Genomic DNA, 17,419 nt, shown 5'->3' with positions numbered 1-17,419 from the left:
GTTGACAGGCTGCTCTGGAATATGGATGCAGGAAAGTTTTTTTTTCTCTCTCTCTCTGTCTCTCTCTCTCTCCTATTCTCTTATCCAGCTTTTCCACTATAACTAAAAGTTTACTTGAATATTGTTACAGATTATAGTTTTATACTAAGGCATTTCATAATTTATTGCTTTTGGCTAACATTCATTTCAGTTTCTAAAGAATCAAATTATTATGACCCATAAACCAATTAGATATATTTAAAGTGCAAGAGGGTTGAAATGAGCTTTTGAGTATATGAAATGATTTCCAAATGAATTAGACATCATAGAAGAACATGTCTTTTCCGAATTCCATTCTACATTTCATATGACCAAGTAAAAATAAAGAAGTTAGTGATTTGAAAAGTGAAGTCTCTTATGAAAGTATAAGAAAAAATCATCTTTTTATGAATTTGTTCTTGCATTATCTTTATAAAATGCAGCACCATTCCAAACAAAGAGAAGAAAGGGTCATGCACAAGGTCATCTAGCTCAGAAGCCTTCGCCTGTATCTTCTTGGATCTGGAGACATGCAGTGCCATCTGCCTTTAATTACACTCAGAGGAATAAATCTGAATGCTAGGACTGTATTTAAACATTACAACACACACAAAGATATTGTGTTCTGGGGATATAACACATGGTGTTTATTTTTAACGTAATTATAGATGTCTTGATGGTTGTCTTTGAAATAAATTATTAAAAAGAAGTCATTCATGGAAAAATTGGAATTATTCATGGCTCAAATCATTTATCTTAGGAAAAATTTAAAATAAGCTTTTTGAACAAATGTTCCTGTTTGTTTTAGGACTGCTCAAATTGACATAGTTTTCAGGTTAATTGCTAAAATGGTTGTGATTCCCAATGATATAACAGTGAGTTGCTGTTGCTATTATTACATATTAATAGGAATGCAGCTGGGATGTGGCTTGCTTGTTAGAGTGCTCACTTGAGTTCAGACCTCTAGACTACAAAGTTGAGTGAACTGTCAGACGAAGCAATCACACCTGCCATTCCAGCAGAGGCGCCGTGAGAGACAGAGGTCTCCCTACAAGCTCTCTCTTCAGTTTATAAACTGACTTGGCAAAGTCCCAGACTAATCAGAAACCTTTCCTAAAAAAAAAAAAAAGATGGAAGATGTCTGAGAACTGACACTTGAGGCAGTCCTCTGACTTCTACAGACATGCTATACACATGCACTACCCACACCCCACACGCTTCCATGCACTCATACACTTGAGTACATACACACACAAACAGGCAAATAATACTAAGAAGAATAAGAAAATGTGGTTCCAAGTTTTTAATTATGTGGACAATGTGAATACAGGAAAAGAGGAGTCTATTTTCATTGTCTTGCTTCTGTCCTGGAATCAAACAGCTGTGAACTAAACGTCACTTTTACTCCCTGTGTTTTGCAGATTGTCTTAAATTTTACCACAATGGACCTCTACAAGAGTAGTTTGTGCTGGTATGACTACATTGAAGTAAGAGATGGTTACTGGAGGAAGTCACCTCTCCTTGGTAAGAGATAACTCATCTTCTCTGGGGCTGTGTATATATTCTATCCAGAGGAGAAGCAGATGATGTTTCCAAGAGTTATCTGAGGATTTGACTCCATATGAATGCACTTGTTTATATGTTTAATTGTATGCTTTTTTCCAACCATACCAAAAACTGCTCAAGGACAAATAGATGAATAGATTGATTCAATGATTTAAAGTAACCTAAATATGGGATAGATTATTGAATCTGAACACAATGATTGAGCATAGCTTCCCAAAGATTATCCTTATTTTGATTCAACACAGCATTTATTTCTGCATTTGAAATTTAAGGATAATAGTTTTGATAGATTACATATGTACATGGTGTGTGTGTGTGTGTGTGTGTGTGTGTGTGTGTGACTGTGTGTGTGAGTGTGTGTGTGTGTGTGTGTGTGTGTGTGTGTGTGTATGTGTGGGGGGGGGCGTCTCTTTCCTAAGGCATCAGACTGAATCACCAGGTACATGTTCGTTAGCTGGCTCACTATGTCAGGCATTGTCATAGTGACTATAGACATCTGTCTTGTTTCTTGGAGAATCTTTCTGAGGCTGAGAAGGAGCATCTTTAGTATGTGTCAGGAGCTGCAGCTCAGATTGGTGTCCATGACTGTTTGCTCTCAGCATGGAACTTCTGCTCATAGGTTAGAGAAGCTGTGAGCCACCTACAGGTCAGCAGCTCCTCAGCTTTTGTCTCCTTCCTTTAAGATTGTGACCTTTCCTTTGTGTTCAGTTATAGCTGTGCTTAGGTGAACTTTAATCCAGACTGATCTTTTTTCTTAACATCTAAAACCTGGTGATTTGGACATCATTTTAACAGCCTCAGTAAGTCTGAGCCATCTGTGGAAATATTTCAAAACAAGAACCAAAAAGAGTTGAACTGATGTGAAAACATCTGTTCTCTGCTTCTAATTTCTCAACCTAGATAAAATAATGTGTTGTGTGTATAGCTGGAATCCCAGAAAGCGTTTCGGTGGCTTCACATTGGAGAATCCGATCCGAATCTGCACTCTGAAAAGCACTTTGTGTGATGGCACCCTCTGCTTCACTGGTGCAGTGCAGGGTGGTCCACCAGACCCACTCAGTGTGACATGGACAACCTGTGAAAATCTCTCCCGAAATATTCCTTGAAAGATTTAGCTCTGAATGGAGTAGCTCAGATTGACAGCTTTGGACTAACAGGAAAGGAGTTAGAGTTGTAGAAACTCAGCTCGCCAGGATGCATTTAAAGAAATTCAAGTTGGAGGATGCATTTGGACAAAATTGTTGATAGTTCACATGCCTTCAACAGCTAACACATCACTGTCCTTTGCCTCATCTTTTGAATTTAATGGGCGGTTTTGGAAGTCATTTCTTTACTCGTTGACCCTTACTATGAGTTTTCTTTATTCAAATTAGCTGTGAGTTTTTACTTTAAATTTATGTATATGATTGTTTCCAGCACTACATAAACTTACGTAGTAATGCTGACAGTCTGTCTCTCTCATGTGTTGACCCAGCCTATAGTGTATACATGTTCACACATTGTGGCTGTAAATGTGAGTAAAGCCTAAAAAACTAGAAAAGAGGTAAAGCTAGGTAATTGGGAAGAACAAGGCTTGGAATAAAGACACGAAGATTATAGGAAAGAAAAAGAGACTGAAGGGAGTGTGTTTACACAGGAAGATCAAGGGTGGTGGGAGGGGAAAGTAAGATGAGACAGAAGGAAAACCTACTAAGCACACCTTATTCAAAAATTCCACAAGGATTTTTAGTAGCTGTATGCTAATCTAAAAATAAAAATAATTATTAGAATGGAGAACAATATAGTATGTTGATAGAGTTGTGATATATATGGTGTGATTACAGAGTAGTATATATATACATATATATATATATAAATATACAGTATGATTATAGAGTTATAATATATAGTGTGTTTAAACATTGTTTCACATGGAAGCTCAGGGTAACAAGAAGTGAGCAATGAATCTCTGGAAGGGTTATGTGCCAAGGAAGGTCTGATTTGGTTACTTTCTTTATTTGTTGTTAATAACTCATGCATATAGAAAATGATTCGCATTCAGAATAAATTTGATAATGCTTATCTGTTTATAATACCCTGGACTATCATAGCTTTTCCTCTGATGGAGCATTATGTTAATTTAAGATAGCAGGGGTATCTTACACTGTTTGTTCTGAGGTATTATCATTACTTTGGTGAAGGGGAAAACTTCTCTTTGTGTCTAGAGGAAATTGTTCCCTTGTAGGAGCGATCAAATTGGTAATTGCTCTGAATTCTCACAACAACTTGTGACTTTTTCTGTTTCCCATAGAGTCATAGCACTGTCTTGATGCCCCATGTGATCTTTTATGAAGTTTGGGGGTTAACTCTTAATTCTTTTTATGATAGTGATACCAGTGTCAGTTGATTGAAGATTTTGAAGTGGATCTATAGAGACTGCTTTATTTCTTCACCTTTATTAGGCCAAAGTTACAGCTTCAATCACTAAAAATATGAGCCAGATGCATTTGTATATGTATATAAATATGCATACATATACCTGTATATATAATTTATATATGAATATGTACTTGTATATATAATTATATCTATATATATTTATATGTCTATATAAATATATTTAAAGTGTGGAGCATAAACAGAGCATAGTACCCATTCATATTTAGGAGCTTCTCTTTATCCTTTTATTTCCTTTAGGTAGATTCTGTGGGGACAAAGTGGCTGGAGTTCTTACTTCTACAGACAGCAGGATGTGGATTGAGTTTCGCAGCAGCAGTAACTGGGTAGGAAAAGGGTTTGCAGCTGTCTATGAAGGCAAGTCACATTAAATTTCAGCAATCACTTCACCCCCAGTCTCTCAACAGAGATGCTGTTTCCTTTGGCTTCATTAAAACAATATGGAAAGCTTATTTTGCCATGACATAATGTTCTGAGCCAATATGGTAATGTTCACAGGATGATTTTAATAAAAGTAACTCCATAAACTTAAAAGGCAAGAGCAACAGGTTTTCTAGTGTAAGTGATACAGCAGTGAAACAGACATGACAAAGCATTCTGAAGTTTGTCTGTGATGCAATGAAATGTTAAGAGAATTAGTATTTGTCTTTGTCCTGATTTTTTTTTTAAATCTGTTTGACCCTTGTAGTGGTAAAACACTCCATTCTAGGAAACTGCACAGGGAGAGATTATGCACAGTTCTGAAGCATGCTTTGTCTAAATGGAAGAGTCAGCCAGTGAGGAGGAATTTATTACAGGCTTTGCTCTATATTTCTTGAAGACAATGAGCCTGCATCATGCTTCCTGGCTGTAAAACAGCCCTTCTTGGCAGGTTGTGGGTGGAGGAGCCCCTCCCCACTGCAGGAGATTAAGTAGTTTCCAGGACAGGAGATTCCCACTTCCCTTAAAATGTTGAGTAAATGGGAGCATTTCATTTCCAAGATTCACCTCCTGGCTGGGGAGGAGAGGATTATTGGACAGAACCAGGGATGCCTGCACACAGGGCACACAAGCTAGTCTCAGAGGCCCCCGGGGTTCTGCCTAGAGTAAAGTTTCTTTGCTAATGAGCTCTTTTTCCTGTGTTTGAAAACCCAAGCAAGTGTCTCACGGAATCACACAGCAAACTCAGACAACACCCTTACAATGATCCCACAAGTAAAAACAAAAATAAGCGATTTTAGTTCTAAGACATCACAGCAATTAAAACTTCTAGAATCCTTGTCTGGTCATCCTCTCATGTGTACAGTCACATGACTATGTTTATCCTGTAATCTTCACAACATTACAACTGTCCAGCTTTGATTTTTCTTTATAACATGGTCTTTGCATTGTCATAGGATCTGGCCATCAATGCTGCCTTTGAAGAAAAGTAAACTGAAATGGCATGCTAGGTCTTATTTGCTTGCTTGTTTTTCACTTTCTTCAGCGATTTGTGGAGGTGAGATACGGAAAAATGAAGGACAGATTCAGTCTCCCAATTACCCAGATGACTATCGGCCAATGAAAGAGTGTGTGTGGAAAATAATGGTGTCCGAGGGCTACCATGTTGGACTGACCTTTCAGGCCTTTGAGGTAAAAAGTCTTCTAGGGAAACTTCATGGGGCATATGCTCTATAAATGTTGGCGGCATTTACAGGACTCCCCATTAAATCAGCAGAGAGGCAGAGAATCAGCCTTTTAATCAGCGAAGAAGCAGAGGGTAGCCTATAAAATGTAACATCAAGCAGAGAAGGTTGCTTTTTTTCCTTTTCCACTTGTTACAGACATTTGCAAGAAGATTAAAGTGAGTTTACATTAACTGTGCTTTTTGAATTAGAATGTTTGAAGTGTTGACAATAGCTTTTGAAGCCTTTTTTTTTTTTTTTTTTTTTTTATTAAGCAAATGCAGTGAGCTTCTATTGTAGACTTCTTGGAGGGCCCATTAAATTGTAGAACCTTTATTTCCCCTCTGGAGGTTTCTTTTTATAGTATGAGGGAGAAAACAATTTTGCTCTTATATGATTGCAAAAATCATTTATAACAAACATAAAGTTATAAACATTCTTAGGAGCTTTTAACTTCATCAAAAATTATTTGTCGATGCTTTTGAGAGATAGTTTATTGGATAAAGCACCCACCTGAGGACCAGAGTTCTCATCCATAGAACTCACATAAAAGCTAGGCAGGTGTGGGGGGCCACCAGTGATCCCAGCATGCCTGGAGGAGAGAATGGGTATTTACCAGGAAAACTGACTCGATAGACTACACAGAATCCCTAAACTCTGGATATTGCAAGAGATTCTGCCTCAGTAAATAAAGTGGAAAAAAAATTGGAAAGGACACTGACAAAAACTTCTGGTGTCTACATGTAAACACATCCCAACACACACAAGTGCCCATCCACACGTGAATACACATACTGATAACCACACACACATACCCATGCAAAAAATTAGAATATACCCAAGACCAATCAGAATTATGAACCAAAATCTGACTGTGAAACTAACCAAGATGGCTAATACACCCTCCCTTCCTTCCTCCCTCTCTTTCTCCATCTCTTCCTTCCTCCCTCCCTTCCTCCTTTTCCTCCCTCCCTCTTTCCCTCCCTCCCTCTCTCCCTCTCTCTCTCCCTCCCTCCTTCCTCCTTTCCTTTAACTGTAGTAAATAATAAGAACTAAGAAAGAAAGCAATTCCAAGTGAAGACCCGAGGAATAATTTTAAAGTCTCTGTAGCATGCTTCAATCAGTCAAAGAATCTAGAAAGTGAGAGTTCAAGGTGATGTGGGACAAACTAATGAGACGAGTGAGTGGGTGTGGTGGGTCCAAGTAAGAGTTGGAAATCCAGGTGTCATGACGGAGGAGTACTTTTCTACTGACAAGAAGAAGCCTGACGCAGTGTGCAGGCCATCTGAAGGCACCCATGCAGTCCCTGGTGAGGCATACTTTGCACTGAGGACAGAGACGGTAGCCATGTCTTTGTTCCCATGGCAACAGCATCAGGGCTATCTAGAAGACATATGTGCCGTTAGAGCCTCTCCCAGCTCACCCACTGGCCTATGTGACCCATCTTTGATACTTGTCTTCTGGCTTGCACTTGCTACTTTATTGCCCACACGTATCTCCTTTCATCAAGAAAAATAAGCCCTTTCTGCTTTGGTGACGATGTTGTGTTTTATATTGCAGGCATCTCTGCAGTTGGGAAACCTTGGTTTAAAGTGGATTCACAGAAGAATTTTGTTATTTTTATTTTAATAATAGATATTATTCAACTATGCTAGCTTACAATGAACAGTGAACTAAACTGTCTGATTAAAACGTGTATGCCTTGGGCTGGAGAGATGGCTCAGTGGTTAAGAACACTTGCTGATATTGCAGAGGACCCAAGTCTGGTCCCATAGCACTTTTCAGGTGACTTACAATCACCTGTCTCTGTTCTGGGGTATCTGATGCCCTCTCCTGTCCTCCATAGGCAACACACATACATGGTTCATATATATATGGTACACATATATAAACTCAGAACTATACACATCTACATAAAATTTTTTAAAAAAATCTTAAAAATTTACATATGTAAGAGTCCTATTGCCATTTTCTGATATATTGAATACTAAGAGATGAACCATCATTAAACACATAATTCAGTATGTGTTCAATAAAATTTTCTTAATAAAGAAATGATGTCTAAACACTGAGATATCTGGGAATAGTGAGTGGCTTAGCTCTTCTGCAGTTTTATTTTTTTACCAATTAAGAAGTTGATGCATAATTTAGTAGTAGCAACTGTTCAAATGTAAGATGGTATAAAGATAAATATTCTCATCTCAGGCACTTATAACTGTATATATATTAGCCATTTAATTATTGTTGATTGGAGAAATGACGCAGTGATCACTGTGCATTTGGGATTAAGTTTGGTAGATGTAACATTTTATTACTATCTCTAATGTTGTTTCTTCATTTTGCCTTATTTCTATTGTTTCCACCCCCACGTATGTGCTGAACACATTTAAATATATGTTAAGCTTCTTAAGTGACTAAACCAGAGCGCCGCTCCCCCCACGATTACACACTAACCCCACTCCTCTCATTCATTTCAACACTTGATGTCAACACTCATCCAAATAGTACCTCAAGTCTACTCCTTCACTTAAACATAATACAACATGGTTTACACCAAATGTCTAACCACTTCTCTGCCCCTTTGCTTGGAACTCACATTGAGAACCTCAGTCCTTAACTCTATTCTGTGTAGTGTGTGGTTGCAACATCACTTACAATCACCTAAAGCGTTTCGAGTCTAAAATAAAATCCAGATTGAGTTGCTGTGATTCAACCCATGCCCCTTCTCACTCCTTCACAGCCACTCTTAGGGTCTTCCTTATCTTTCGCACAACTGTGAAACTTTTTCCCACAAGACAGGTTTTGCTTTCAGTGTTCCTCTGATTCTGTCTCTAGACATCACCCTTACTCGTATCTTTGTTTATTTCTTTCTTTAAAATATATGTGCCTGGCACCTCAGTAAGAGTAAATCATTCCCTTACCCACAGTTATCTCTAAACAATCACACAATTTTGTTCACTTAAATTATGACTACTTGAATCTAAGCTAAGGACCTGTATGTATTTATGGGTTTGGTTTATGTTTGTCATTAAAATATGATCACAAAGATTAGAAGAATTGACTGTGTTGTGAGTCACTGTATCTTCAACACCAATGGCTCTGTGATAATGGAAAGTATGGATATAAACGTTAGAGTGCCTGGTGTTCTGTGGTTTAAATTGAAGCACCCTTTCTTAGGAAAATTATGTGAGTCTCAGTACGGAGGCACTAAGAATAAATGGGTAAATTAAATTTAGACTATGGAGGACTTGATGTGTTTTCTGTTTGAAGTTAGACTAGACATCCTGAGTTCTAAGACATTCAGAAAGTGCAAAGACTTAGGTGTCTGGCCAAACCCTAAGTCTCCTGGGGAGGAGCCCAAGCCTGGGTCATTCACTGAGTTCCTTACCAATTAAAATGAAACCAGGATTGGTATCCACACACAGTTGATTCTGGTTTACTTGCTAATTTTCCTACTCAGTAAAAAAATTATGGAAGCCTCAAATCAATATTCTATTTAGATCATTTACAGGCACATACTCAGCACCTAACAGGCACATTACAAGCTGTGATGTGCCTTACTAAGAGAATGTGAGTTAGATAAGCCTCATTAAGGAATGAGTCAGAGCGTTGTTGGCTCTGAGTTCCGTGTTAATGAATTGACGATATAAATTAAAATATCCTGAAATAGAAATACACTTAAAACAAGATTGTGCAATGATTTGTTGATAAAATATTTTGTGACTAGAATCTCACAGACCAACATTATGTTTGCCAAGGAGCAATGGATCCATACGTGTTAGTTCACATGTTCTCAACAGTTCTATAGAACATAATTACAATACTGTGAGTATAAAAAGATCAACCCTGTTACATTAGCTGTTCTAGAAGGCACTTAATTTAATTTATTTAATTATCTGTTTATGGGAATATATTTTTGTTTAAACATATATTTCTTTGGGGCTGGAGTTTAGACATAGATTTTGTTTCTGGAATCCACATGGCAGATCATAGCTTTCTCTAACTCCAGATTTCTGACAGAAACAGGCACCGGGCATATATGGAAGCAAACAATCATACACATTATATAAGAATAAATAAATTTGAAAATAAAGTGCTTAAATACCATGTTTCCAAGATAAAGATTGTATCTTTTGTTTTCAATTTTTATTCATTTTAATTTTTGAGGACTTCATTTGAAACATAAGTACTGTGTCTACACCACTCCAACTTTTCTTTCTTCCAGCTACTCCAATGTTCTTTCCTCTCTCTCCCTAGTTCATGACCTCTTATTTAGTTATGATTGCTGTATACACATGCATATACATATACATACATACACACACATATACATACATACATACATACATATGCACACATGTATACACAATCTACTAGGGGGTATTTAGCATTGACTTTATGTACGTGTATGTGTCCAGGGATAACTATTTGTGTTTGGGCAACCTATGTGAGAGCTTATTCCTTGAGGAAACTGATTCTCCCTCTCTCAGCAGCCCTTGACAACCACAGTTTTCATTAAGGTTTGGGACAATATGGAATGTCCCCTCTCCATGTTGGCATATCAACTGATGTTGTCGTTATGCTGGTCCTGTTTAGGCAATCAAGTTGTGATTTCACAGCTGCATTTTTCCTATAGTGCCTATGGGATACTATCTAGCCACAGGCATCCTGGAATTCTGATTCTTATAATCCTTCTGCTTCTTCTTTCATAACATTCCCCTAGTCCTAGGTGTAGGGGTTGTATTACCAAAATATCAGTTAGATTTGGGCAACGCATAGTCACTTGTTTCTGCATTTTGACCAGCTGTGGATTTCTGTAACAGTCTCTATCTGTGGCAAAAAGAAACTTTGATGAGGGCTAAAATCTACACTTGATTTTATATATTGTGAATATAAAGATAAACATTTAGAATATAGTTAGAAACTGTATTGATTTTAGGAGAAAAACAGTAGTCAGTTCTCTTCTCAAGACCATGACCTCTCCAGTCACAGGTAACTGGCTAGCTTTACAGTTTCAGGCCTGAATTCCTTCCTATTGAGTGGACCTTAAATACAATTAAAAGGCCTCTGGTTACCCGGAGATAAAAGTGCCGCTATTGTAGCATTGAGAATATTTTTCTGCCCTTATTTTTTTTGTTATTTTTTAGACTTTACAGCTAGGTAGAACTACTGATTATTCTTCTCTCTTGGTAACTTGCATTGCACATTCTGATACCTGAGAGTCATTCCTCTAGGAGTAGGGTTTCAAGTCAGTTTCAGTTCAATTCCTTCAAGTCCTGGGTGTGTGTTGTCTTCAGCAATATAGTCTCACCTCCAGGTTCAGAAAGGCAACCAAGGACAATGGCAATAGGTCATATTGCTTGGGGAGTCTCTTGTATTTCTGTGAAAAACAACTTGTGGGAGGTTTCCATGGATTTATGTCAGACGATGCATGACTTTTGGGGGAAGTACCATCACTTCAAATGGTATAACATCACTTAAATACATAGGTATATACACAATGCACGTATATGTAGTCACATACATACATATCTACACTATATCTAAAGTAAGCTTATAAATGTTTCCCTATGTTTTCATCAAACAGCCCTGGTGTTATCTGCTGTCCACTTCAACCTCCTTATTCCCATTTTCCTCCACTCATAGCACTGCCTGTCTCTCTGCCACTCATCTCCTGCCCCCTTCCCACCTCTGCCCGTAATTTCCTGGTCTGAGGTCACTGAAGCTCATACACTCTGATGTAAAGATTCAGAACTCAGTCTGCAGATAAGAAAGAACTTGTGATGTTTATCTTTCTGGGCCTGGATTAACTCACTCAGTAAAATATTTTTAATTTTATTTACCTGGACATTTCATTGTCTTTACAGCTGACTAGAATTTCATTGTCTACATATACCACAGTTTCCAAGATTCATTCATCAACTTAACTTGGCATTTAGGAGTTTTCATCTTTTAGCTATTGTGAATAGACCTTCAAAGAACATGGCTGAGTGATCTGTGTACTAGGATGTCATATGCCAAGGAGTGGGATGGCTGGGTTATATCATAGATTTACACTTAACATTTGAGAATTCTCATTAATTTCTACAGTGGCTGCACCAATTTGCAGTTCCACCAACAGTAAACAAAAGCTTCCTTTTCCTGCATCCTCACCAGCATTTCTTATTAGAGGTTTCCTTGAATTTAGCCATCTGACTAGGGTGAGATGAAATCTCAGAGTCGTTGTAATTTGAATTTGCCCAATTGTTAAGGATGTTGAACAATTATTAAGATATTTTATAGTTAAACTTCTTTCTTTCTTTTCTTCTCTCTTTTTTTCTTTCTTTCTTTCTTTCTTTCTTTCTTTCTTTCTTTTTCTTTCTTTCTTTCTTTCTTTCTTTCTTTCTTTCTTTCTTTCTTTCTTTCTTTCTTTCTTTCCCTTCCTTCCTTCCTTCCTTCCTTCCTTCCTTCCTTCCTTCCTTCCTTCCTTCCTTCCTTCCTTTCTTTCTTTTCTATCTTTTAGAACTCTCTGTTAAAATATATATGCCATTATTTTACTGCATCATTTGTTTGCTTGAGTTTTTGTTTTTTTGAGTTCTTTGTATATTCTGGATATTATTCCTTTACCAGATGTAAACAGAAGTCTACTTTTATTCTTCTACCCATGGACATTCAGTTTCCCCACAACCATTTGTTGATGATGTCAGCTTTTTTCCACTGTGTGTTCTTGGCATCCTTGTCAAATATCAGGAGGCTGCAGTTATGTGAACTTGCGCTTGGGTATTTTTTCCCCAATGATCTATGTCTCTCCTTTTATGCCAGTACCATGTTGTTTTTATTACTATAGTTCTATAACAAAGCCTGAAATCTGGTTCACCAATCCTTTGGTGTCATATGTTTTGCTGTGGATTAGATTGGCTGTCTTGTGTCTTTTGTAGTTCCAAATGAGTTTTACCACCCCCCTCCCATTTTTGTGAAGAATATCATGGAAATGTTGATTGTGGTTACGCTGAATCTGTAAATTGTTTTTTCTAGAATGGTCATCTTCATGGTATTAATTCTACCAATCCATGAACATAGGATGTCTTTTCACTTTCTAATGCCTTTTTCAAGCTCTTTCTTCAGAGATTTACATTTTTTTCATGGTAGAATTCTTTCACTTTTTTGGTTGAGTTAATTTCTGGATGTTTTATTATTTTGAGGCTAATATGAATGGGAATGTGTTTATAATCTCCTTCTTAGTGTGTTTTTTTTATTCATATATTTTGAAGGCTAATGAGCTTTGTAAGTTGACACTGTATCCTGCTATTTAGCTGAAAGTTTTGATCATTTCTAGTAATATTCTGATATAATATTTGGGTTCTTTATGTGTAATATCATGTCATCTATAAATTGGGATAATTTGACTTCTTTGCCTGTGTGTGTCCCTTTAGTTTCCTTCTCTTATCCTTTTGCTCTACCTGGGGCTTCCAGCACTTACAGACTCAGAGATGAATAGAGAAGCATTTAACTTACACCAAAAAAACTCATAACGTTATAAGAGAATACATTAAAAAAAAAAAACCTCCATTCCATTAAGATAGAAAACCTAAAATAGACAAATGAATTTCTAGATTCATCCAAACCACAATGGTTAAACTAAGGAGAAGTCAACAACTTAAGGAAGCTCATAACTAACAAGGAGATTAAAATTCAAACAAAAAACAAAACAAAACAAAAACAAACCAGCCCTGACTAAGAAAAGCTTAAGTCCTGATGGATTCACAGTAGAATTCCACCTGATTTGCAAAGAACTATAATCAATACTTCCTAAATTATTTAAAAAAAAATAGAGACAAAAGGAACAATTTTAAACTCCTTCTATGAAGATATAACCCTACTATCAAAACCAGGTAAAGACTCAATGAAAATAGAAAACTATAGGCCAATATCTCTGATGAATAAAGATTCAAAGAGGAGCCTCAGTAAAATTCATGCACACTATTAAACAAAAGTCATTCATCATGATCAGGTCAAATTGGCCCTATCCCTGAGATGCAAGGATGGTTCAATATACCTAAGTTACTAGATATAATAAATCACATAAATGGGTTTTAAAGACAAAAAAAATCACACAATTATTTAATTAGATATAGAAACCACATTCCATAATATCCAATATTCTGTGTGATAAAAGTCCTAGAGAGAATTGGACCAGAAGGAATGTACCTTGATATCATAAAGGCAGCATACGACAAACCCACAGCCAATATCATGGTAAACAGAGATACACTGAAGGCAATCCCACTGAAATGAGGAACTAGACAGCGCTGTTCACCATCTCCTCTACTTTCCAACAAATATTCTGTCCTTTATATTGAAAATGTGTAATTATGGAAAACAAGCTCATTGGTTCTCATTTTTTGTTGTTGTATCTAATGAAACAGTTTCAAATTCATTTAGCTTAGTTTTTATCTCCTTTCAAAAGTACTTCTGGTTTTGTATTTTCACTATCTAGGTAACATTTTTCCTTCAGATAAAGGGCTATTGAGATAAAATTATCCTATATTTGATTGACATCTGCTGTGAAGCACTCACTCATAGGCCATCATTTGTACTTTGGAGTCAGTGTGTGCCATACCTTACTGTTCATTTTGCTACTTGCTTTATTATTTAAATACAGAAAAAAATGGACATGTTTCTTTATTAATGAACTTCACGTAGCTTTCTGTGGGAAGAGATATTAGTTAGAGAGGCACACTAGACACATCATTTTGAGAGTGAGACTTTCTGTAAGCTTGTACTCTCAAAATTCATAGCTTGAGACCCCCTCCATGCTGATATTAAGATCTGGGTTAATTAGGAGTGATTAGGTGGAGTCTCACGAATGGGCTTAGGGCCCATGTGAAAAAGGAAGAGGACACAGAGAGTGCACATCCTCTAAGAAACACATCCCAGTTGAGGCATCTGTCAGTACCTTAACTATGAGCTTGTCAGCTCTCAGACACGAGAGAAACAGTTTTACTTCTTAAAAGCCATTCAGTCTGTGGTCTATGGCCTTTTTTTTTTTTTTTTTAATTGTGTCCTGAACAGACCAACCCTGGGAGTTTTCTCTTCTGCTACCGAATATATTGCCTCTTAACACCAACATAATAAAGTGAGTTTGTATGCGATATGGGATTCATTTGAACCACTGAAACTCCTTTCATCGGCAGCGCTATCGGGAAAAGATCTTCTAGTACTATTTTATTTGAGGACTTTTGGCATGCAGTTCTACAGCACAGAAAAAATTGGGAGACTGGAAATGTTTACAGGAACAGCTTCAAAGAAATGCCCACAAAACAGAAAGAAGTAAAATAAACTCCGAGCTTAGTCTTGTTTAGATTGAAATCCCCACATGCATTAATTCAAGTGGGATAAAGTTTGAAGGACTTGTCAGCATGGCTGCGCACCCCGTGGGCTGATGCTGCCCTTACGTAAGCCAGAGATGTGTAACAGCCTTAACCGTCCTTGCGATACCCTTCAGCATTCTTAGCCACACGTGTGAGTTTTTGCCTTGCTCTTGTGCCTGGCAGAAAGTAATCATTTCGTCTCTTTAAGCATTTTTCATGTTTAACTTACTAAAAATAAGTTACATACAATAAATAAGTATGCTTTGTGAATGTACTAGTAATCCAGAATAGGAAGATGTTAATTAGATTATGTTTTTTCTGCTAGTCATTTACTTACTGTTTTGGGGTGTTCCACTGAGAATATAAACTGGCTAATTATAAATTGTAGTCTACCATTTTTTCAAAAGCAAAAATGCTTTTAATGTTTTGCCACGTGCATTATTATCTATAATACTATATCATTTGTGATTGAAATACTAACATGATTGTGTTACTTGTATTACTTTAGACCTTGATTTACATATGACATTTATGAGATTGTTTTACTATAATAAAGTATATATAATATAACATTCACCCCATATTCATTTTAGATGCACTATTCAGTCCTAAAAACATTTAGACAAAATTATACAGATTAAACATGTTGTATTTGGAGGTACATATGTACATACATATATGCATACAATAACAGTCAGAGCAAAGGGGGCCATTTGAAGGAGAGCTGGGAAGGGTATATGAAAGGATTTGGGGGGGAAAGGGAAGGAACAAATCCTGTACCTAAATTTTAATCTCAAAAATAAAAAATAAAAAAGAGAATTCTTCATAGTGTTTTGAAGCCAATTTCTTTCTTTCTTTCTTTTTTTTTTTTTTTTTTTTTTTTTTTTGTTTTGGTTTTGGTTTTTCGAGACAGGGTTTCTCTGTGTAGCTTTGCGCCTTTCTTGGAACTCACTCTGTGGCCCAGATTGGCCTCGAAATCACAAAGATCTGCCTGCCTCTGCCTCTGCCTCTGCCTCTGCCTCTGCCTCTGTGTTGGGATTAAAGGTCTGTGCCACCACCGCCCGGCCTTGAAGCCAATTTCTATACCACATTTGATCTTGCAGTGTATAATTGTGCAGCCATTAAATGACAACTACCATTTCCTTTTACCTCGTTCCCCTAATAACACCCATTTTTCCAGTGTCTATGAACTGAATAGTCTAGTGTCTCATGTAAGTAGAATAATTCAGAATTAACTTTAGGTTATTTCACTTACCCCAGGATCTTCAAATTTCATCCATAATGTAGTGCATATCAAAGTTTATTTTCCTTTCAACAGCAAATAATGTTTCATTCTATTTACATGTCTGTTCATATATCAGTTGGTGGATGTTATTTACATGTTTTGGCCATTGTCAATCATTTAATCATTTAGCTCTGAACATGGACATGCAAATGTAAACACACACACATACCTGTGTGTGTGTGTATGAGCACGTATACAGTGCTTTGTGTGTTGTGTGGCTGGATAGTCTTTGAGTCAGGGTCTGGCCTTCCTCTGAGTCCTGCTATAAGCAGTCACCTGGAAACTATGGGAAGAGTGGTGAGTCCTGACACCTATGGTACAATTTACTTTATTTGAGTTCTCACTGAGTAGACACCACTCACCTTTTTCTGGGTTCTCCTCTAAGCAGCTGTTGAAAAAGGAGTTTTCTAAGTCAGGACATGAAACGTGGAGTTCCTCTGAGACTCTGAACTTGTTATCCCTTCTTTGTGTGTTCTTCTTCAAGGGCCAGTCAAATATCAGCTCTTGAAAACATGTTCAACATTTACTTTTACTTTCAATGTGGTCTCTATGGATATTAGATTTGTTTATATTGTAATGAACTTGCCAGATTCATGGAGAGTTTATGCTCTGGTTACCTCAAAGTCTGTAATCAATGAACAGTTCTATTATCAAAACATATTCATTTTATGGCGATTGTGCATGACATTGCATCTAGTAGTGCCCAGTTCTCGAATCGTCTAGGCTTTAACTCTAGAAGAAACTGCCATTTTTCTTTTCTTCTCTCTCTCTCTCTCTCTCTCTCTCTCTCTCTCTCTCTCTCTCTCTCTCTCTCTTTTATATTCACATTGGCTTTCTTCTCTCTTTCATGGAACTTATGGTTATTAGTTTAACATCCATGAACTTGATTCAGATATTTATTCTTTTAAAATTACATGTATGTGGTGAATCTATGAGTGTATGTGTGTACCACACACAAAATTTTAGGAACCTATGGAAGTTAGAAGAGAGAGTTGGGTGCCCTGGAATTGGAGTTATAGACAGTTATGAGCTGCTGTGTGGGTGCTGGTAGCTAAGTCAGGGTTCTTTGCCTGAGTATCAAGTGCTTTTAACCACTGAGCCATCTCTCCATCTTCTTAATT

At 37.0% G+C, this 17,419-nt stretch overlaps 1 protein-coding gene across 1 annotated transcript in view; it reads left to right on the top strand.

Annotated features, from left to right (window-relative positions):
* Positions 1-17,419, top strand: part of Tll1 (tolloid like 1) — a 184,168-nt gene that overhangs the window by 131,508 nt on the left and 35,241 nt on the right. The window contains exons 10-12 of the mRNA XM_028881029.2: positions 1,440-1,542; positions 4,261-4,377; positions 5,486-5,631. Coding sequence (XP_028736862.1) covers positions 1,440-1,542; positions 4,261-4,377; positions 5,486-5,631 — 366 coding nt within the window. The remainder of the gene's footprint in view (positions 1-1,439; positions 1,543-4,260; positions 4,378-5,485; positions 5,632-17,419) is intronic.

The sequence above is a fragment of the Peromyscus leucopus genome, chromosome 17 (genome assembly GCF_004664715.2).
Source record: "Peromyscus leucopus breed LL Stock chromosome 17, UCI_PerLeu_2.1, whole genome shotgun sequence".
In the NCBI taxonomy this organism is placed as follows: domain Eukaryota; kingdom Metazoa; phylum Chordata; class Mammalia; order Rodentia; family Cricetidae; genus Peromyscus; species Peromyscus leucopus.
Note: the sequence above shows the minus strand (reverse complement) of the source record. Positions and strands in the feature narration are given on the sequence as shown.